This window comes from Molossus molossus, unplaced genomic scaffold, assembly GCF_014108415.1.
Source record: "Molossus molossus isolate mMolMol1 unplaced genomic scaffold, mMolMol1.p scaffold_m16_p_1, whole genome shotgun sequence".
In the NCBI taxonomy this organism is placed as follows: Eukaryota; Metazoa; Chordata; class Mammalia; order Chiroptera; family Molossidae; genus Molossus; species Molossus molossus.
Genome location: NW_023425344.1, coordinates 197,809,402 through 197,833,685, shown reverse-complemented (window position 1 = coordinate 197,833,685; position 24,284 = coordinate 197,809,402). Strand labels below are relative to the sequence as shown.

Here is a 24,284-nt window from a genome sequence, read left to right as displayed (position 1 = left end):
TTTAGAGAGGATATCAGAAAAAACTCCTCGGGTGATTTGTCTGGTCACTCCTCTGCCGGACCACACTGGTGTCTCAGAAAAACACCATGAAAGAGAATTAAAGAAACAACAACGTTCAACTGCAGTCCCAGATCACATCTATGATGCGTTTATTTGAAAGCTTAGACCTTGCCGTGTCTATTGTTTTCATGTCACTGGCTGCATCCTGGAAATTGTAGGTGGAGAACTTAGAAGAATTTTTCTTCCAGAAGGAATTGGTCACCAATCCTTCAAGATCTTACAGTCTTAAAATGATTAATAGGACAACATCTACACTTCTGCTTCTGGCAAGTCTAAATAATTTGCTTGTGATTTTTAATAAAGACCAGACCCTTCCCTGGTCTCTTGCCCCAAGCTCAGTTCTCCCTATTAATTCTAGGGAGACTGTGAAGTGGAAGGCAGCACAGAGGCAGAGCAGGGATCTAGGCTGTGGGATAATCCTCTTAGCCATCCTCACCCTCTGAAATGAGCTGTAGACCAGGAGGGTTTTGGTGTCACCAGTCCATGTTGCTGTGGCTATGGGTGTGCTCTGATTTTAGCCCTCTATGGCTTAATACAGAGGAGTGTGAATGTATTTTTAAGGTTTAAAGTTACAAGTTATTTCCAATCTTTTGCCATGAATTCAAACTTAATTTGGTTACGGACTATTTCTTAAATGATCTACTATTCACTGAACAGTAACTGATCTTCAAAAAACCACCAAGGCTAATGGAAAGAAGTAATGGGTTCCTCTGCCTGGTAAGCTTTGATGACTTGACCTGAATTCTTGTTATTTTGACCCACTTCTGCACATGTGCGTCCAGCTGATTTTTGTGATGGCGCTGCAAGCGGTCATAGAAATTGTGCAGTTGGAATTAGCAATCGATGGCTGACTTTTGAGGCAGGAGACTTTGGCCCTTGAAGGAGTATTCTGAGGCAAACTGAATGTTTCGATTGGTTCTTGTCAGTGAACTGTGATGCTGTATGCTAAGCATACAGTAGGCCCGACTCTAGTGAAGCTGTAGAACCAGCTGATTTAAATAAATGTCCTATTTGTTATAAGACCCATTTTTGTGTCAATAGACTTTCCTGTCTATTTGGATATGTAATTGAATCACCAGGTTTGTTCATTTTTGTAACATTATATGTACCCCTTTAAAAAAGTAAAAGCTTCTAAATTGAAATATTAAGATTGTATAATGGGCATAGCTTGAGGTATGCATGGGCATATGTGAAGAAGATAAGAGAGCTATAAAATGAGTGATTATCTCTTGGGCTTAGATATGAGAATTTGGTGGGGGAGGGTGTTGTATAAAGTAAGGTTATTTCATAGACTGCAGTAAGAATAATTCTGACGCTTTGGGCTAAGCAGAAACTAGATAAGATCTTCTAGATTTGGTTTGGTTTTAAAGATGTTCTTTTCTGTTGTTGTGAAAAACAGACTTTGAATGATGAAAGCAAAGAGCTGACACCATGGCTCTCAACTGTGAGCGAAGGAAGACTTAACCTAAATATGGCAAAATTTTTCTTGTTAAGGGGGGAAAAGGAATTGGTATCTAGAGTGAGGTTGATCACTAGAAAAGATTAGATGCAGTTGTGTGACTCAGAGGACATTTTTTTTCTTTTTTAAATCTAGACTCATCCAGAATTATATAAGGGACACACAGCTATTGTTGGAAAAAGAACTTATTAGGAATTTCCCTTCAGTATAGTCTAACCACTTAGTAAAATAAAGTGGATTTTTTTTTCCTGCTGATATGAAATGACAGTTCACCCACACTGAGAAGTTCAAGAGAAAGATTTTCTGATATCGGAGTCCTAGAAGATCTTCCAGAATTATATATATTTTAAAATGCAGTTAATTCTAGAATCTTAGAGGGACTTTATTCCAGTTGGGAATAATTGGCCAAATGGCCAGTTACTGGTCCACAATTTCACATAACCCTACAAATTCCCAGCAACGAAAACATTCCATTGTTTAAAAAGGCAATCGAGAGTTTAAATTAGGAAAACAAAAAAGAGGAAGCTCTTTGTATTGCTAGTCTTAATGGCATCGCCTCCTATTGGATGAGAACTTACCAGTACTTGAAGCACTGGATGAAGTGCTGGGAAGCTGCTTCTCTTTCTGTTCAGTTCCTTTATTCAAGGTTTAGTTGGTTACTAGTAGTTACCCAAAAGGTAAAGAGTCTTAAATGTACGTGTTTTGTGCATGACTGTGTAGTAGGAGAGTTCTAGAGAGAACTGGTTCTAAAAATCAAAGCTATCCACTGTTCCTCTCTGTGAAAACTCGGCTTTCTCTCTGATTTGACAGAATGTCCCTGTCTAGGTACAGAGATGTTCATTTGGATTGGGCTTTTAGCAAAGACACGTATGCAGCAGGGAATGCGAGTCGGTTTCTCTGGGAAGCTTAATCTCGCAGGGATAGAAGTGTCTCACCCAGGAGTAATATTCCGTTCTCATTGTCAGAGCTACCTGCGTCTTCACAGAAAGCCGCTCGAGGAGATGCGCCTGTCGTCCTTGTTCTCCAGAGAGTTCCTGCGTGCACAACTCCGCTTGCTCTGAACCTGTGTGGGGCATTCTGGCCCCGTGTTTGAACTCTCATGCACCTACCTCTTACTTGTGTAAAGAGTGAAAGAAATAGTCAAAGTTCCAAAACTCCAGTTTCGTTTTGGATCTAGTTTGCAAATGCTTGACCTCTCGATTGTTTGAGGCATGCTTGTGGTCTGTATTGGGCAGGTATATGCAATACTTCTCATTTAAAAGTGACTTTTAAAAGCTGTTGTGATTTCAGCAGAAACCACAATCAAGTTAAAGCCTTTAAGAAGTGGCTTTAAATAGTAGGTAAGGGGTAGGATTTGGGAGGGGCAACGTGAGGCACTTGTTCCTTTAATAGCTACAGTTTGACAGGGTCCTTTGAGTCAGCTGTCAGCGTAACACCAAGGCTCGAGATGTCAGAGGACTCTGCGTGTGTTTATAGTGTTTACAAGTCCGGGAATCGGCATTTTCATGACGCCCCCGTGAGCCCATACAAGCCCTGGTGAGAGTTTAGTTCAGTGACTTTGCTGGTGGCAGCTGTTGTAGAGACTTCTCCATCAATGTGCTCTTTTTCTCTCATCTGGATGCATTCGTTTTTCAGGAAGGCATTTTGGGAATCAACAATTTTAAAACAACTTTAGTGAGTCTAGCTAGCAGATGAAAATTACAGTTCTGTATGTTCTTCTTTATTCTCTTCATGGCAGAGCCCATTGTGGGTAGTGAGGGCACAGCGTCCTGGCCCTTGCCAAGAATGATATGCCAAGCTTCCTAAAGCTTCCCATTTATGTACATCTTTTCATCTTCAAAGAGCTTTGCGAGCATTCATTTACCACCACCTGCCTGGGAGGTAAGAATTATTCCCATTTTATAGATGCAGGAAGTGGAGGTGTAAGTGACTTGCTTGAGGCCACCCAGAGAGTTGAGGGTCTGGCAGAGCCTTGGAAAGATGCTGATTCCACTCTTTCTCTCGTGTCTGTTCCCCCTTGAGACCCCCGAAGAGATAATAACATAAATCTAAAGGCAGCAAATAATCAAGAGGAAAGATACACCAAGTCTTTCTGCTTTGTGGCTGGCTGCCTTTACAGTGAGATCCTGGGAAATCTAGACATAAGCCATTTAATCCTCCTGAGGTTCATTTTCCACACCTGTAGAATGGGCATAATGACACCCATCTGCCGACTTCAGAGTTGCTGTGAGCACCGAAACCAAAACAAGCTAACGAGGACAAAACCTTACAGAACCCTGCAAATATCAGGCATTATCATTGCTGCCGGAAATGACCATTCCAAAGAGGCAAGGTTTTTCTAATTAGGTGGCTAATCGCTTAGGTGATGTTCAGTGAGGATCAAGTACTGTCATGAAAGAATCCAAAACTGGTGGAAGACTCGACTAAGGAAACATATGAATATTATATTGAGCATTTATTTAGTAGACGAAGTGGCAGAACAACTTGATTAGTCGTTTGCATAGTATGCAATTGGAACTCAGCCCTCCCTTCCCCGGAGGATCACTGAGCAAGCCTGGGTCACGGAATGTATTAATGCTGTACTCCAAGCCAGAGGTCCAGGATGACAGAATGTGTCAGACTGCTCAAAGCCACAATCTGTTCCCCTCCCACAGTGGACATGTAACAAGAGCTCTTTGCAAACCCATATAGAGAGGCTGGGGCCTTTGGCAGCAGCAGGGAGATTCCCACGGCCACCACACAGCACCTTTGCATGCTGCAGAGAAGGGCGCCACCTCTGGAAGGGTGCTTTGGACAAATGGCTCCCAGCTGGGCAGACAGGTTAAGCAAAGGCTCCCTTAGTCCAGGCTGTCACAGCCGCTCTGCAGCAGGGCTCACAGCCAGGTGGATCTCAGCCCCTGCCTTTGCCCCCTTGCCTGGGCTCCGCTGGGCAGGGTACAATGTCCTTGGAACTAGGAGGTGGCTAAACCCAAAGGAGTCACAAAACTCTACAAGCCAGGAGCTCCCAAAGTCCCTCCAGGGAAGCAGGTGAGGGCTGCGCCACTCTCTACCATCAGCCTTGACAGCACGCCTGCTTGCCATCCGGGCCACTGCAGAAGCCTTAATACCCCAGCAGTTTTAAACTGGGGATAAAATAAAGTGACTAATCCATGAAGGATTCCAGCCATTTTACTGAAAATAAAATCAAATGCCGTAGGGTTTTACTTTTTAATCTTTATTGGTTTTTCTGTTTACAAAAGTCATACATGCTGGTTGTAAAAAAAAAAAAAAATTCAAACATGAGAATACATAAAGAGAGCAAGTGAAAAGTCCTCTATATTCTCAGCCCTCCAGGGATGAAAACAACAACACTGTCAACAAATCATGTAGAAGATACTTTGTAAAGCAATTGTTCTTGACCGTTCTCTGCAAGACACACGAAATTACTTGAATTCTTACGGGTGCCATACTCTCCTGGGCTTAGCCATGTCCTGGTGAGCCCTCCCTGTTCAGTCTAATTCAAGAAAATACGTGATTGTGTAAGTGAGCTGGATGAAAGATATTATTGGGGTAAGCTTGGGTCCGCATGAGTTTATATTCTACACGAACCCACAGAATTTTAATTATGTTCACTAGTGTTCCTGACACATTCTGTCCGCGGCGTCATCGGCGGCTCGCTGCCCGTGCCAGTGGCGTGGCCGTGGCTGCCGTGGCCTGCCTGCCATGGCCGGCCTGCCTGCCGTGGCCTGCCTGCCGTGGCATTTGGAGGATAACCAGCTTTGCTCTATCCCCGCTTGGAAAGAGCTTACAGACTGCAGGCAATAACTTCATTTCGCTGTAAGGCAGGATTTCTTATCAACAATAACAATAATAATGACTATTCGTTGAGTGCCAGTGATTTTAAGAACTGTGTGATGTGCGTGCGCGTGTGCACACACACACGTATATATAAAATACAATCATATATGTGCTGTGTCATTTATACATTGTATCAGTGAGTCTTCCCGTATGAAACTGAGGTTCAGAGAGGTTCAGTAACTCTCCCAGCCTTAAGAATTGCTCAACCTTGGTATTGGTCACCTTAAGGTCACAAACTACTTGGAATCATATGAAACGGAGAAAAATGGCCTAGGAGGATGTTGATTACCTCCAGTTATGACCAATCAGGTAACTCCCAGAAAGGCATCTTGATATCAGCTCTGACTAGTATGTAAGTTTAACCAAATCACTCATCAGATGTCTTTCGAACCCCTGGTAGCGGTTGCCTGCCCAGGGCAGTAATCTCCTGGTGTTTGTGATCGGAGTGATGAGATCGTGGCCGTGCAGAATGGTGAGAAAGTGGGGGGAACCCTAAATTTTTAGTTAGACAAAAAGACAAAATATGTCCACACTTCAGTCTTACCTCTTCCTAGCTCTCTAACTTCGGGCAAATTATTGAGCCTCTCTGAATTTGTTTTCTCATCTAAAAAATGCAGATGATGACGATACCACCTACCTCATATGGTTGTTGAAGTGAATTCAGTAATGCCTTTACGTGATCACCACAAACACATGTTAGATATTATTATAAATCCTTTAAATTATTACCAAGAGCTCACTGTTGTCCTGAGAGTGAAGTGATAGGTACAACTAACACTATTGTATTTTTTTTTTTTTCCAATTCTTTGGGAGCAGGGACATTTTTCTCAAGACCAAGCTATCTCCCAAAATAGGTCCTGAGAAATAAGCGAGGTGTTAAGAATACCAGTGCCCGTGTTCCCATTCCGTTTATAATTAAAGGTAAAATGCAGGCTTTGTGTGGAAGTCCACCCAAGGCTCCATGACAGCCCAGCCCAAGGACCGCTGGCTGATGAGCGCTCTTGCATGGTCGGGTTCCCGCCACCTCGCTGCCACTTGTTACCAGCGGCCTGCAAGCAGAGCCAGGCCTCTGCAGGTGTGGAGCTCCTGCTGGAATTACTTAGGGTGCATGAGAGAGCAAATCATTTAGGCGATAGAGCTGGGAAAGTGAGCAAATTAGAATTTTTCATAGCAAGAGTGTTCATTGTTCAGCCAATTCGTGATTATCTGTGTGCATCCTGCTTCAGATATTCCCCTCCACAATAACCCTCTCTGCGGGGATGAATATGTATGCAGGCTAATTTAATCAATATACTTGTGACAGGAGTGGTGCCTGACAGAACTCATCCTTTGAAATACTGGCTGAGTTCATGCGTGCAGTGTATCTATGGGCCAAGACTCCTAATTTGTGTTAAAAGATTCTTTGGAAAAAACCACAACGCGGTCTGTTGGAAAACGGAAGGCCTGAGGGATGGAAAGCAAAGGGCAGGGGATTTCTGTCCCTTTTCCCTCTTCTTGGACTGAAAACTCAAATTTATGAAACGAAGCTGCCTTCCTTCTGAAAAATGTGCAAGTCAGAGACTGCGTTTTTTATGCTCACTGCTACAGTTGAATTCGGTAAATTGACTCAAGGGTGGGGGGGCGGGGGGCTGTTGTGCATTCTTGGATTAAATGGAAGACTGAGTGCCCTGCTCCATTCTGCAAATGTTTGCTTTCTGGAAATATCAACATGTGTGATCAGATGACATTTAGAGAGTTTGCTTTTTGGAGCAGGTGTATTTTAGTCATTTCTTAAAGAGCACTCGTAACTGAAATTGTCTCCTGAGATAAGATTGCCCCCCAGGAGGCAGGCTAGCAGAATAGTTTGATTTGACCAGTCAGACTACCCGAACCTTGCTTTGGAGGACCCTTCCGTTGCCATAATTACCATGAGCTTCCTAGTGAAGCTTGTTCTAACCACATCTGATTCTTTGGCCAGCATTGCCCACTGAAACTCAGCACAGACACAGTGGGTGACAGATGGCCTCCTGCTTGAAAATATCGGTCATCTACAGTGAGTATAGAGACCCACTGGCTTCCATAAAGCTTGTAAAATATATCTTAGCTTGAGTGTCCTCCAGATCGGAAAGACCCTGAGAGCTGAAACAGCTGAACACCAAGAGGTTGGGAGACTGACTCGCCCAACAGTCAGTAGAGGCACCAGACCCTGGGTTGGTGCTACAAGGATGCACCCTTCCGGCAGCTAGGCCATGAGCCACTTCCACGGTGAGCGTGCTGGGCCAGGGCGGCACTCCCATCGCGAGCAGACGCCTTCAAGCCAGACCTCCGGATCACTTGCAGGGTTACAGCAGCCTTTAGAAGACATTTTGGTCACTGGCGTAAATATCATCATTTCACTTCTGATGGGTACTACACTGAGTGAGAGTCCAGGCCCACTGAACAGCAATGTATCATTTTCCATTTGATCCAGATAGTTCACTTGGCAATCCCAGTATGGCCCACCCAGGGCCTTCATAGCTGATGAAGAACGAAATAGCTGTGCTTGATCTCCTCATCGTTCAGGTAGAATGAAGATAAGTCTGGAAAGCCCCAAGTTTAGCACTAGTGTTACTTTACTTGCTTATAGTTTTCATACTGACTTAAACTTCAGGGCCCAACCAGGTGGGTCAGTGTCTAATTTCTGTGATGAGACAGACACAGAAGCTGCTCGGTGTTAATCTGCTTTATTCCACATACAAATTTTGTTGAATAGATGGTCCAAGTACCTGTGTTGCCTAATTATTCTATTCTTTAGGGGTTGGGTGGAGGAGGCAGGTTCTCATTATAGTCTAGTTCATTCATATGGAAAATCCCAGGCAATAATCTGAGCTGATATCACCTTTCGGCTACCACTTGGCTTTTGTGAGTCCCTGAAAAATGTTGGGCATTAACTATTTCTCTGTCTCTCGAGTTGCAGACAATCCGTAGCACAAAACTTTGCCTTGACTATATTAAGAATATTGGAGGGACTGTAAGCGTGAAACATTATTAGATTTCATAGAGAATTTTTCTTGAAGAAATCAAGCAAGGCGCTAAGGATAAGGAGACTGACTTAGAGGTGATCATTTTTGTTAAATGTGACCTTATAACATACAAAGTTGCATACCTCAGAAATAGGTATATTTGACAGTGTACAAAGACACCATTATTATATATATTGGTGTATTAGAAAGCTTCAAGATTATGGAAAATATATTGGATGTGATATTTCAAACCATCTCTAACTCTGGACAATAAAACTCAGTATGTCAACCCTAAAAGTGACCCATAGGGCCCAGCTGGAGTGGCTCAGTGGATTGAGGGTCATCCCATGGACTGAGAGGTCCCGGTTCAGTTCCTGGTCAGGGCACAGGCCTGGCTTTCAGGCTTGATCCCCAGGAGGGGGCGTGCAGGAGGCGGCTGATCGATGTTTCTCACATTGATGTTTCTCTCTTTCTCCCTTCCTCTCTCTCTAAAAAAATTAATAAAAACATATTTTAAAAAATAAATAAAAGTGACCCACAGGAAAAGGGCTCTCCAAATAACTTGCACTCCCAGATCAGTACTGTACGAGTCCCCTTGAAAGGAAGTCATCGGGTACACATGCTATATAATGAGGTTAAGTCCAAGAATTGCATGTGTGCTCTAATTATTAAACGCAACATCACATCAAATTCAAAGTAAGTGTTGTGGAAATTATCCCAGGGTATGGGATACTGGAAGGAAGAGTGGACTGTGTGCAGATGTGTGCTACTTACATCATGTAACTTAATCCTTAGATAAGTCATTGCTTTGAGTAAGGTATGGGGCCATGTAGGAGCGATATGAAAATGAAATGTACTTGGGCACTTCCAATTGTGTTTGTGTGAGTGATTTAGTAGATAATCTGATATTATGTCCAGTAGTGAAAACCATGGACAGTAAACTTAGCATAATGGAACATTCCAGGGAAACTGGTGAACATAGCCGTCTGTATATATACCTCGGTGTTGATCGTCTTTTTTTCATATATAAATTATATTTCATAGTTGATCCAAGTACTTTGTTTTGCCTAATTATTTTATCCTTAGGTTATTTTTTTAATACTTAACTATGCTATTTCCAACTCTGCTCAAGATTTAATGTGTTTACTTAGAAATGTGCTTTGTCATATTTGGGAACTTTGGTGTAATATACATTAACTACTGGGTTAGGTTTACCGCATGAGGCATGTTTAAGTAATCAATGGGATAGAAACACAAGCACACTGAACCAGGAAATCAATTTCCAACGTAAAGAATTTCGAAGCCACTTATTCTATTTGTCAGGATTCATCATTATTAAAATCAGATAGGATATTATCTTTATGGTTGAAAGGTTTTGATGGTACACAAATGGACTCATTTTTAACATATGGCAACTGTGTTAATTAAAAAAGGATGAGTAAGGAATTCTTAATGTACCATCATATGTAACATTAATATTTTGAATGGAATCATTTTCCTAAGTAGTCTTGACTTTTTGGAGTATGTTTTTCTCTACCAGTCGAGCTACATGCTCAGCCAGGACAGATTTATGACCTTTTAAAAATAATGATGGAAAATGAGATCGGAGGAAACATTTTAGTATCTGCTTTGCTCTGAGGCCTAAACTGCGAACTCTCCAGTTCTGGGAGGCTTTGAAATGCTGATTCCAGCCTTCTTGTGGGTCCTTAAACACCTTCTCAAATGACCCATTTTAATAACCCGAAAGCTATTATATAACGAGCAGCCATAATTTAGTCCAGGGCTCTAGGGGGACCCTCACAGTTCAGCAATGAATAGTTAATGCAGTATAATGTTTAGCAGGTTATTAGTTTTCACTATACAAATGCCGATCAGGGAACGCTTTTATAAGGTGTTTAAAAGAAAATGTAATTAACTGGTTGCGTGCTTCTGTTGCAGCTCAAATTGAAATTATTCCATGCAAGATCTGTGGAGACAAATCATCAGGAATCCATTATGGTGTCATTACATGTGAAGGCTGCAAGGTAAGCCTTTTTAATTGTTGTTGTTGTTTCTATTAATGTTAGACTGTATCTTTGAAATTCTCGGTTTTTACTACTCCTGTGTCTAAAAATTCAACTCTGGGGAATTTCGAGTGATGAGAAATGACAGGATAGAATATTTCAGTGTTAAATTACACGTAAAAATGTTATATATTTTTTATGCCTTCCATTAAATTAACAGGAGGCTAGATAAAGGTATTTGAGCCTTGCTTGTTTGTCACTTCCAATCCCAGAATTGATTAATCTGATGAACAACCTCTTGGGTTATCTTTTTTCAAAAGAGATGACTCTCGACTTCTATAATGTCCCTGTTTAAGCTTTTATAAAAAGGCATTTGCAGTAAGTTCAATCGGAATATGATTGAAAGTCTTACTGTTGGCACACAGATGTTGACACAGCTGGCCAAATTATGGCAAGACTGTTGGAAAGAACTGAGCTCTGGTCCTGGTGCCACCGCATGTCCATTCTGTCTGGGGCATGTCTTAATCATTTAGTGACTCAGTGTCTTCATCTATAAAGTGGGCATAACAACTGTTCTTCCTATCTTGTAGAACTATTCTTAGAATGAAAAACTGTAAATAAAAGTTCTTATAAACTGAAGAGCACAGTTTAAATCCAAACATTATCCCTCTTGTTGCTGTTAACGTTTTCGTGTTGACGGACGCCGCTCTCGGGGCAGAGTGTACGGAGCACACACAATACGGCAATGCCAAATGGAGATGTTGATCCTAATCATTCAAGACCCCCAAACCCAGATTGCCTCTGTTATTCAAATTTCAATTTATTGAGACTTAAATCCTCCTGCTTATATTGGAAGGGCCTTGAGACAGCTTACAGGATAAAACAGTGCAAAGTCAACAGGAGAGCAGCTATTTAAACATGCTGCAGGCTCGGAGACCATCGATCGCCACTGAACCAAGCCGGAGTTCGCCCGAAGGCATTTTGAAGCTGAGGCAAAAAATAAAACCCACGAATTTGGTTAGCTCTCCTGTGGTGAAATTAGAAAATACAGTGTCGTAAAATACAAAATCACCTCCAAACACAAATAAGTACGGAAAGGTTGCAGGGAAAGTTGCCTCATAATGTCCTGAAGTCTTTGTTTTACTGTTAATCGTCGCAACATCTGCCACTTTGTACGGGTGCAAACGCTTCATATGGAGCCCATCTTGGTGAAGTTTGAGATTTCTGTATGACTGCAAACATACTTAATTTTTTTTTTTTTTTTAAATCACCAGCCTTTTAGGAATAGGGGACCTGCTACTTGAAGGGGAATTTGAAGTATTTATCTCTGTGGTATCCCTCAAGGCCTCAGGGTTATGGATTACCAAGAAAAAAAACAAAACGGCTGTGCCCTTTTACTTCCTCAGTTTGCCCTCCCTGACAGTGAATTAATTGATTAAAATAAAACAAAATGGAATCAACTGCCCAGCCTATGCCTGTGCCATCTCTGAGAGGGATCTGCCGGTGACAGCTGTCACCTGATGCCTTTCAGAATGAATCTGGCTGATGTGGCTGGGCAGGTGTAACACTTCACCCCCATCGACTCTGCCCACACCTTCCCAAAGCCATGTTCCTGGTGAAGATAGCATGGCCTTTGCGGATGAGGGATGTGTAGACAGCAGTCCTTCCCCACCAGGAGTTCCAAGCAATGGTGATTTTTGTGCACTGCCTATTACCTAGGTGTTTTCTTAAGTGGACAGGGTCCTAGACATTAACCACTCTGAGTACCTTCATTCTGCCCAGGAACCTGCTCCCTCCCTTCGAGTCTTTCAGTAATGCCACATGTAGTTTTACGTGGCAAACTGAAGTGAGAAGCTACGAATGGAGTCTGTGGGTAGGGGCTACTTCCTATGAATCACCCCAACAATTCGGATTAATTAACAGCATACTATTCAATAAAAACTGAACTGCCTGCCCAGCTGGTGCGGTCCAGTGCATTGAGCATCGTCCCATGGGCTGAGAGGTCCTGGTCCAATTCCTGCTCAGGGCACATGCCCAAGTTGTAGGCTCGATCCCCAGTAGGAGGTGTGCAGGAGGAAGTGATAGACGATTTTATCTCCCTCTCTTCTCTAAAAAGTAAAAAAAGTGTGTGTGTGTGTGTGTGTGTGCATATATATACTGAATTGACTGTCTGAGTACCACTGTGTTTACGTAGGCATGAACAACATGTGTTTTCTGTTTATCCCCAGTGTTTATGAAAGAAGTAAAAGCAATAGAAAAAAGAAAGAGCAGCTATTACTTCATAATTGTCACTTCTCTAGACTCCCTTTCAGATCTTGTCCATATACGGACTCAACGCCAAAGTGGCTTTCGGTTATCTGTGTTCCTCTGTTCAATGTCACCGAAACAGACAATTAAAACTTAATTTTATTAACAGATTGGGCCTATGCCCAGCCTGGGTCCTATACAATGATATGTTTATATTGGATGCACATAGTATTTATTCTGCATAATAGTTTCTCTCAGCTATTAACTAAGGTTTTCATTTCTCGCTGTGGTGAAGTCAAGAGCTTTCTGCTTTTGCCACCTCGTGTTAATGATTTATCATATTCTAACCAGGTGAAGGTGGTTACATTTTGACAAATGGTAAATAATTTATCTCTGTGTTAGTATCATTACTCATAAGGACAATTTATAATTCGATATATAAATAGATGTCCAATGAGAGGAAAGAAAGTGACTCAGTCCTTTTCTGAGCTAATCATTCTGTGAATGTATTTTAAATTGCATTTAAAATTGACAACCTGAAACAACAAAAAAACTAGAGAACTGAGTTAATTGCTGAAATGAGTATCTATTAAATCACATATTGGCTCAGGTAAGCCTTGTCCAGGAACAGCACAAACGGTGGGGGTTTCGGTGGCTCTTTCTCTGGTTCCTGGGTATTCACAGCTCACCTGCTCCTGGTCCCTTGGCCTCCCAGCAGAGAGAGAGGATTGGCTCATGCCTGTGCTCTGACTCGGGAACCACCCTGCCTGGGTTTGAATCCCAGCTCTCCTGTTTACCAGCGTGAGCATCTCCTCAACCTCTCTGTGCCTCTGTTCCCTCCTCGGTAAAATGAGGGTAGTAATTGCAGTTCACGTCATAGGGTTATCCCGTGCGTTCCGGTAAAGCACTTAGAAAAGTGCCGGGACATCAGAAGCACTCAGTAAGTGTGCGCTGTTGTATTATCATTCCTGGCCAAACTCCTTACGCCTGAGTTATGCTGTTTCTCCATAGTCAGATACTATTTCAGGTTATCTATGGGTCCAGTCCTGATTTTCATGACGATTTGTGATTTGTTATATAGACTCTGCCAATAAAAACAGCAAAAATATGAGCATCCACTTTGGGACCAGGCACTTAATAAGCATTGTAAGGGATTCAGAGACATAGAAGGCCTAATGCTTTCATCAAGCAGTTTACAGTCTAGTTGCAGCGATGAGGCCAGCATAGGAAAAGCTTAACAGCAATGCAAGAGCCAAGTACTAGAGTAAGGCCACACACGGGGCACTTGTCCACGAGGCAGCAAGAGCCTACCAGTGGCGACATCTTAGTTGTAATTTAGGGACAATATATAACCCAGTTTTACTGGAGCAAGGGGTCACTTCCTGGATAGTGGAATATATAAGGATAGACAAGTACACCATTCCCAAAACTTTAAGGGCTCCGTTATGCTAAGATTTTTATTTTAAAAGTATTTTAGCCCTGGCCAGTTTTGCTCAATGGTTAGAGCATTGGCCTATGGATCAGAGAGTCCCAGGTTCGGTTCCCGCTAAGGGCGAGTGCCTCTGTTGCAGTTTGTCTCTGGCCCTGGCTGGGGTCGTTTGGGTGGCAACCACTCGATGTGTCTCTCTCACATTTATGTTTATCTCTCTCTTCCTCCCTCTCTCTCTCCCACTATCTGAAGATAAATGCAAAAACGTCCTCGGGTGAAGATAAAATAAATAAATAAAATAAAATATAAATAAAAGTATTTTAACCCTGGTTCAGTGGTTAGAGTGTTGGCCCATGGACCAAAAGGTCACAGGTTTGATTCCTGGTCGAGGGCATGTACCTGGGTTGCAGGTTTCATCCCTGGCCCCAGTCACAGTGCATGCAGGAGACAACTAATCAGTGTATCTCTCTCACATCAATGTTTCTCTCTCTCCCCCCCCTCCCTCTTTCCCCTCCCTCTTTCCCCTCCCTCCCTCACACGCTCTCTAAAAATCAATGGAAAAATATCCTTTGGTGAGGATTAACAACAACAATAAAAAAGTATTTTGTTTTTTGTGTTTTTTGAAATAGTGAGGTAACAGGGTAACAGCCCCGCTCAAGCCCTGAATATTGCATTTCAGAAGAACATAGAAACCAGGTCTGCAAGCTTAGTTCTGTCTGTCAAGACATTTTGAGCTCTTGGAACAGAATTCAGTCCCAGCCCTGGGTGAACACCAGGAGGGGTGTATGGTAAGCTGGGGTAGACCTGCCAGCAGCTGGGGCTAGGCCCTGGAAAAGGCCAGAAATAAAGTGAGAGAGAGGCTGTCGATGTTAGGGCTAAGATTCAGTCTTCAAAGTGAATTAAAATGCTGAAGTGTTTATAGAAAAATGACCATTAGTTGAGGTTTTCTTTTGAAAATGGTCCTATTTATCATTCACCTTCAGTTCCTAGATTTATCATTAGATACAATGGCTGCTCAGATGACGATGATAAAAAATGTATCTCAAGATAAAACACACACACACACAGTTTTTTAAATCTGTATCTTTGTAGACTTTTTAGCTCTACAATTTCAACTGTAATTTTTAAATGCTAATGTACAGTTGTGTATTGAAATTAGTGAATTGATTTCTGATCATGTTTAAGACCCTTTGCTCTTGATAGATCTGAGAGTAGCATTTGCTTATCCATATTTACTCATCATGATAGATTTAAGGTGACTTATGCTAAGCTTCCTCTTCCACCCAGTAAAGGGAGAATTTGTAATAGTTTCTTTGCATTTGCAAATATATTATCTGAAATTAACAATAGAAAGCCTTTTCAAAGATATCTAGAGTGTATAATTATTCCTTTTTTTATTCCTGAAAGAGGTAACGCAACTTCTGCAGCTTTTTATGTATTAGGTTAAAAACCAGTATCCACAAATGTTCCTTTAGGCCCTGGTTGTTTTTAGAGGAGCCTAGTATTTTTATTTCAGTTGTGAAGCGTCACTAGTCTTGGACCAGTTTTGCCCACTTTCCAGCATCAGTGCATTCATGTTCAACATTTGTATTTGAATGTCTTATGACACCTGGCTACACGTATCAGAGCTAGCCATTTAAAATGAAAATTGGACTCGGCTCTTGTTGTATACTGTGATGTCAGAGTTCTAGTCCTGCTATGCACAAGTGAGAAGAAAAAAATTTTTGTTCAGCTAGATTTCCCAGTCCTGTGATGAAATGCACAAGTGGTAGGATGTGTTAAAACCCCGATTTACATCAAGATGGTTTGGATTTCTTTTTTCTTTGTTTGGGTCTTAATCATGGTTCAGTAACTGCGTCCTTTCTTCTACTTACAGAAAACACTGGGCTTGAGGCCTTGTTGTAGGTAGGGCTCTAACATGGTGTCTGGCTTGGGGAAAGGCCCCTCATGCCTGCTTGGGAATCACTGTTGTTGAATGTGTTCACTTGGATTGGATCCGAGTATATAGCAATCACAGTGTGGCAAAGCAGACATCTACACTTACCAACTATGACACATGAGGTCAGCTTTAATCAAAGATCGTTTGCACATATATTCGACAGGGAGGCTAGGCATTATTGAATGAGAAAATAGTTCAAGATATCCATGTTCCTGTGATTTATTGCTGTCAGATGTATCAGTGTAGGGTTCATACATGATTGGAGGAAATGACCACACCCTCCCTGGCCCTGCCCTGTGATTGGAGGAAATGAATACTCCCTCCCTGGCCCTGCCTGTGATTGGAGGAAATGAATACCCCCTCCCTGGCCCTGCCTGTGATTGGAGGAAATGACCACAATAAAAGTGTTTTGCAAGTGAAGTTGCCTGTTCTTTTTTAAAGAACAAATTTGCTTCTTCATTTACTTCATTGGGGACTGTTATTCCTGCTCCTCCCATTTTAATTTTATCATTTCTTCTGCCTCTCTCCCTTATTACAATCTATGCATGTCCTTTCTTGACCCCTCAATAAAATTAAGTTGACAATTATATTCCTTTTTTCTTTATCCAGATAGTTAGCTTTCAGCCCATGTTTATCCAACGATGTTTCTCCTTTCTCACCCCATACTTCTGAACATTCTCAACAGAAAGCTCCAAGATAAATAAAATCTTAACGTCGCACATGTATTTACATGTAGGATTCTCTGTTCTTCTCAGCCTCAGAAATCCCATGAGAGGGAGACATACACCCACTTCAACAGTACCCCAAGTTCCAAATTTTTACTTGTATTGGAAAGTACAATAATTCGGGCAGGCATGTGAACATTCACAATAAATCGTAGAGTTATGAATAAATCTTGGTTGTCAAAAGCAAATGTGTAGTCGCTCCAAAGCGTCTGCCATTAGAATTCAGCAAGGCAGCTGTCAGCTGTTTTCTTGTAATTAAACAGCCAATGAGCAGCTAATTAAGACATATGTGTATACTGAAGTGGAAGTGGGTATGTTAATGAACTGTAGGAATCAATTCATTAAGTGAAAATTGTCAAAAGACCAAACATCAGATCAGCATTTTAGCCTGTGCCTCACAGAGGAGGAGCCCCAAGCAGGAGGGGAGCCCTTCAGGGGTTATTAAGTAGATCTTGCAAATAAAAGTGTTTACTAGCTATATGTTACTATACAGAATATATGTAGTCAATAACCTATAAAATGCCATCTCCCTCACCTCATGTCTGAACCATTATGTGGAAGTTTGACTACAGAACTGAAAAGTGGGTTTTTTTTGTTTTGTTTTGTTTATCTGTTTTTGTTGGCTCTGCCCTTTACACGTTTGTCTCAAGGCTTTTTTGGTGGTGCATTAAGAAGTGCATGGCCTTGTCCTGGCCACTTTGGCATAGTGGTTAGAGTGTTGGCCTGTGGACCAAAAGAGTTGTGGGTTCGATTCCAGTCAAGGGCACGTACCCCAGTTTCGGCTCAGTCCCCTGATCAGGGTTGTGTGGGAGGCAGCCAGTCCATGTGTCTCTCTCACATTGATGTTGTTTTTCTCTCTCTCTCTCTCTCTCCCTCCCACTCTACCTGAAGATAAATGGAAAAATATCCTTGAGTGAGGATTTTTTAAAAAACAAAGTGTACACCCAGGGTTCAGGAATTCAAATCCCAGCTCCTCTCCTTACCAGCCATGTGATTTGGGCTTAACCTCTCTGCACTTGAGTTTTCTTATTTGTAAAATAGATATAAAAATACTTACTTGGCAGAGTTGTTGTGAGTTGCAAATAAACAATGTTTGCAAAGCATCCTACATGGTGCCTGGTATAGGCTAGGTGCTCAGCTTCTGATGTCACTACCGTTTCTATCACTGCCATCATTTTTGCCTCTGGACAGTTACTCAGCAAGTATTTGCTGACTTCTCTAAGCCCTGGGTTAGCTGTTGGAAACAAAAAAACAAGGCAGCCAGTGAGGGTGGCAGATTAGGAACACGGAAAGTTCAGGGGTAGGAGGGGGATACATACAGGGCTCTGAGGATACACATGGGAGGGGGTCCTCAGCCAGCCTTGGGAGGGGCGAGTTCAGAAACAGTGAATCCTGAAGAGAAAGAGAGAGCTTTCCAGGAAGAGTGTGTGGGGGGGGGGTTGGGGTGGGAGGGGTCCTTTGAGGAACTGTGAACACAGCAGTTCAGGCTTGGCCAGAGCGTGACTTTGAGAAGAGGATTAAATGTGAGAGAGAGTTGTCTGGACAGGTGGCACAGCCCAGTCATCAGCAGGGAGACATGGAGGACTAAGAAGCAGGGAAGTGCCTTGACCAAGTGTATATTTTTTAGAAAGAGATCTTAGGTGAACGTGTGGAAATGAATTGGACGGAATGAGAATGGAAGCAGGGAGACCAGTTGGGAAGCTGAATAATAACCAGTTAAGGGGGAAATACATAAGGAAACTTTAGAAAATTATAGTAACAATGGAAGCAAGTAGATAAATTTGAGAAATATGAAGGTAGCAAGAAATGGCTTAATTTGGTGTGGATTATTTTATTTTATTTTATTTTATTTTATTTTATTTTATTTTATAGGGAGAGGGAAGGGAGACGGACGGAGAGACAGAAACATCGATGAGAGAGAACATCAGTTGGCCACCTCCTGCATGCCCCCCACTGGGGATGCCCTGACCGGGAATTGAACCGGTGATCTCTTGGTGCATGGGTCAGTGCTCAACCACTGAGCCACACCGGCCAGGCAACTGTGTGGATGTTAGTGTGGAGGAGGCAGGGATGAAATGAAGCCCATCTTTCTGCCTTGAGTAACTGGGGTGAAGTTGGTGCCCATCACTGAACAAGCAAGCAAACCCTGGAGGAGACAAGGCTGGGAAAGGTCGTGGGCCAGGATATATTCTGTCCTGGAATAAAGACAAAGCTATTACCTAAAGTTTTGGGGGGATGGGAGGGGAGGATGGAGCTATGGAAGGCAAACCCACAACTTTGGGTAAACTCCTATCCAGAGTTGGGAGGACTCATTCAGACAGCCTGATGAGAAACGGGGAATCCAGCAAGGACTGGGCTCAATCCAGCCATGTGCCAGTCCGTGTTTAACAGCCAGCTCTCTAGAAAACAAACGGTTGTCTACATGTCTGTCCATAACTTTAGTGTCTATTTCACTGATATAAGTTCACATAATGTACAAAGAGTAAAATCTATAATACTCTTCACTTACGAACTCCATGCAGATGATTCTCAGTGAACGGTCTCACTGATTTTTGCTGATCTTACTTTCGTGCCGGAAGTTTCAGTTGGCGAAGGGCTGGGGTGCCCACACAAACGTTGGTTGGTTTTTTCCATTTGCATTAACGAATAAGAGGACAGTGAAGCAAGGATGGCATTTGGGAACTTCATTCATTCGTCAGTGATGATGTGAGCAACTTCTTCGCTGAATTCAGATCATCGTTTCTAAGTACTAGAATGTTTCCGCGATGTTTGTGTGCTATTTACAATGTGATGGCTACAGGCATGACATACTTTTACATTTAGCCCACATCGTTATCATGCTCTTCATCACTTTTCAAAACCAGACAGAAGGCAGAGCAATTAATCAAGCCCAGATGTGTAGCATTTGCCAATTTCTGTGTTGTAAATACTACCACCATGCGGCAAATTTCAAGCCTCCCAACATGTCATCTCACTGAATACAGAGCAGGGAGGAGATGCAGCAACACACCATGTTTAGTATTTCCACCCATCAGACAGAATTGATGTAAATAACCTCCAGAGCATGGACCATAGCAAAATGACAAAAGAATACATTGATTTTTAATAATGGTTATGTTTAACTATTGGCTCATGAAATTTGAACGTTCTGCTCTTGCAACCTGGTATGAGCCTTTTCCCACGCACCCTTGCCTCTGTCCTGTCTCGGAGAGCTCCAATCTAGTGGGGCTGATGAACAGTTTCATAGTGTACTGCCATTTTGTTAGGGGGAAAAAAAAGGCAATAGAATTCTCCAGAGAATGAAAGGCAGATATCGGAAATAAAACTCAATGAGAGGCGCTTCGGAAGGCTAGGTGGAATCAAGGAGGAAACACTCGGGAGTTGTCCCTGACAGAGTGGAATCAGACAGGAAGTGGGTGCGCAGGAAGGCTGTGTGTGAGCAGATCGAGACTGCGCGATGCCAGTTGTACAGTCCAGCACTTTCGAAGAGGTACTGAAGTGACACGGCACTGCACTCAGATTTGGGACACTGAAGTTTGAATCCCAGCACGGACTCTTACCTGCTGTGGGACAACCTTGAACAAGTCACTTTCCATTCTGAGCTTCATGTTTGTGATCTGCAAAATCAGAAAACTAGAGTACACCTCTGTTCCTGCAAGAGGAAGGCAGCAGAGTCTTCGGGAAGCTTTGTTAAAATATTTACCACTCAAAATTTACATTTCTGGGTCATAAGACAGTTCTATTGTTGCCCAGCCGGTGTGGCTCAGTGGTTGAGCATTCAGCCATGCACCAAAAGGTTGCTGGTTCGATTCCCAGTCGGGGCACATGCCCGGATTGTGGGCCTGATCCCCAGTGCGGGGCATGCAGGAGGCGGCCTATCGATGTTCTCTCTCATCATTGTTTCTATCTCTCTCTCCCTCTCCCTAAAGTCAATAAAGGGGAAAAAAAAAATGTTTTTTTAAAGACAGTTCCTTTGTTAATTTTTTGAGGAAATTCCATACTGCTTTCTATAGTGGCTGCATCAATCTGCGTTCCCACCGACAGGGCACAAAGGTTCCCTTTTCTCCACGTTCTCACCAACACTTGTTGATTTATTGACGATAGCCATTCTAACAGGTGTGAGACGGTATCTCACAGTGGTTTTAATTTGCATTTCTCTGATTATTAGTGATGTTGAGCATCTTTCCATGTGTCTATTGGCCATTTGTATGTCTTCTTTGGAGAAGTGGTCCTTTGCCCAATTTTTAATTGCTGGGTTTGTTTTTGTTTTTTGGTGTTCAGTTTTATAAGTTCTTTATAAATTTTGGATATTAACCCCTTATCAGAGGTCTCATTAGCGAATATGTTCTCCCATTCAGTGGGCTGTCTTTTCATTTTGTTGATAGTTACCTTTGCTGTGCAAAAACTTTTTAGTTTGATGTCGTCCCATTTATTTATTTTTTTATTGATTGATTTGAGAGAGGAAGAGAGCAAGAGACAGAGACTGATTGATTTGTTGTTCCATTTATTTATGCATTCATTGGTTGATTCTTGTATATGTTCTGACCAGGGCGTTGAACACAGCCTGGGTGTATTGGGACAATGCTCTAACCAACTGAGCTACCCAGCCAGGCCATTTGTTTATTTTTTATATGATTTCACTTAGATGTGGAATCTAATGAACCAAATAAAATAACAAATAAAAAAAGAAACAGACTCATAGATACAGAGAACTGAGTGACAGCTGTCCGAGGGGAGGGGGAGGGAGAGGGCTGGGTGAAAAAGGTGAAAGAATTAAGCAAAAACAAACAAAAAAACTCTGCCCAGCTGGTGTGGCTCAGTGGATTGAGCATCCTCCCATGGACTGAGAGGTCCCAGTTCGATTCCCTGTCAGGGCACATGCCCAGGTTGCAGGCTTGATCCCCAGTAGGGGGCGTGCAGGAGGCAGCTGATCGATGTTTCTCCCTCACATCGATGTTTCTATCTCTCTCTCCCTTCTTCTCTCTCTAAAAAATCAATAAAGACTTTTTTTTTTTTTTTTCAAAAAAAAACCTCATAGACAGACAACAGTGTGGTAACGGTATGGTGATTATCAGAGGGAAGGGGGAGAGGGGGGAGGTAGGAGAGGGTAAAAGGAGGGTAAATGGTGATAAAAGGAGACTTGACTTGTAGTGAACACACAATGCAGTACACAGATGATGTATTACAGAATTGTACCCCAAAAACCTATGTATTTTTGTTAACCAATATCACCTCAATAAATTCAATAAAATATTTTTTAATTGACATCTCTGTTCTTTGGACCTACAGAAGTGACAAATTCATATTGTTTAAGTAAAATGTATGCCTGGACTACATCCCCAAAGGTTCTAGTTCAGTAGACCAAAAGCGCATTTTTTTAGCAGCTCAGTGGGCGATTCTGTGTCTTTTTGAGAACTACTAAACTGGTCGTCTCTCAACTCCCTCCCTCTCTAGGCCTGTTTGTTTTCTAATTTGCTCTTTGTAATAACTGCATGTTAGTTTGCTGCCGCTAGGTGGGGCTAATGTGCCACAGTCACACCAAGGCCTTACTCCCTTAAAATTCATCATGGTGGCTCTCTGCTCCAGCCCAACAAGTTTATAATGGCACAGCTCCATGTATTTTAACATCTGTTAAAAATGAACTTTTAAGAAGAAGCTAATGAAATAATTTACTAGCTCATATTTTCGAAATAAAACGTCCAAATTATGTGCTTAATATCTTTCCCAACTAACAGCTTCACACTTTCTCTGTTCTTTCTACATACCTCGTCCCTTCCACCCAGAACTCCAAGCACTGGCTTGCACTACCCCTGTTCTTTCCAACTCCCTGACCCCTAGAACTGATGTCTCAGCTCACTTATTTCTTTTTTTTTTCCATCCACACCCGAGGATATTTTTCTATTTATCTTCAGATAGAGTGGGAGGGAGGGAGAGAGAGAGAGAAACATCCACGTGAGAGAGAGACGTCGTCTGGCTGTCTCCCCAAGGCCCCGATCAGGGCCAGGAGGAACCGCAACCAAGGTCCATGCCCTTACCTGGAATGGAGCCCGTGACTCCTCTGGTCCGCGGGCTGGCGCTCTGACCGCTGAGCCAACGGGCCAGGGCAGCCCACTCCTTTCTTCGTGAACCCTCTCCAGGACTGCCCCCAGTCAGTCAGGATCCTCTCCTACATGCATGCGCATACACCTACGTTTACCCAGGGAGGCCCCTCCACACTCTCCACCTTTCTTCCTCACTCTTCTAATATTTCTCCCTTTTATGTGTTCACTGACTTTAAATATTTTATTAGTTTAACCTACTAAATCCTTAAACCTCTGAGAAACCCCAAGGAATGCAGAAAAGAAGAGCCGGTGCAGGGAGGAGGACCAAGCGTTCGTTCCGTCTGGCTTGCAGGTCCGTGTTTATCTCTGTCACAGAGGTTAACGCTCTCTCCCTTCAGGGCTCTTTATAATCCCACTGACCCCTCCTGTCTAGTGTGTGACAGCTCTCCTTGTGGCCATGGCTGTTGACTTAGTCCAAAAGAAAGATCTCTTCTCTGGTGCTTAGCTCTGCTACTCTAGGTGCTAGTTCAGCGGCTCAATGAAGAAGAAATGGTGCCGTGAAGAACAAGGTGTCTGTTTGCTCCCTTGCTGTCCCCAAACCATCGTCATCATCCTCCCCCTTCTCCTCCCCTCCCTTCCTCCTTCTTCCTTTCCACCCTCCAACAACAACAACAACAACAACAACAACTCCTCCTCCTCCTCCTCCTCCTCCTCCTCCTCCTCCTCCTCGCCCCTGAGAGTTTCCTTATAGCAGAGCAAACTGGTGGTTATATATGGCTTCTGTGCTAACATTCTGGAACTTTGTTAGTGGTGGTCGATGTTAATTTGAGTTTAACATGTGGAAACTGAAAAATAGCATCCCTTTCGTTAATGACTCAATCATTATTCAAGAGATGTATCTAGTTCTAGATTTCAGGTTTTTGAAGGAAGTGGAGAAATTGGAGATGATCCTGAGAAGAAATACTAAAGGTGGAAAGGAAGGTGGGAGATGTTATGATTTGGTGTACAGACTAAATACCGGTTGATAGCTTGGCAGACCCCAACCACGGCTTCCATTTATAGAAGAAAAGGTCACTCGAACAGTGTCTATAGTCAGTGATCAAAGAACAAAATGGAACAGGCTCACTGTCAAGCAAACAAAGTTCAGCCTCAACTAAAGGAAGAGCAAATAATTCCCAACCCTAGACATTTGCAGGGATAGACTCAGACACAGAAGGTCTGAATGTGGTACGATCTCACGAAAGAAAGAAATACCTTTTAGCTTGGACAGGGATTATGTGTCAGGCGAAGCTGAATGCCTGACAGTTGGCCTCCTGGTATCTCTTTCTAAGGATGATTGCCTCTGTTACCATTTATATTTTCTTGAATTCTCACCATTAAGCCCCAAAGAAAGCTTTCCTTCTCACTTCCTCTTCACAGAGGAAAAAAAACAACAACAACAACCCACAGCGTTAGATATTTTGAGAAAAGAGAAATTGCTTCACAGAAGAATTGCTATAAGGAAGGTTTAAATTCAGTAGAGAGACATGCTCTGCCCACGTTGAGGTCAGTGAGCAGCCTAGC

At 42.6% G+C, this 24,284-nt stretch overlaps 1 protein-coding gene across 1 annotated transcript in view; it reads left to right on the top strand.

Annotated features, from left to right (window-relative positions):
- Nucleotides 1-24,284, top strand: part of RORA (RAR related orphan receptor A) — a 100,993-nt gene that overhangs the window by 49,252 nt on the left and 27,457 nt on the right. Inside the window, exon 2 of the mRNA XM_036252348.1 lies at nt 10,276-10,361. Coding sequence (XP_036108241.1) covers nt 10,276-10,361 — 86 coding nt within the window. The remainder of the gene's footprint in view (nt 1-10,275; nt 10,362-24,284) is intronic.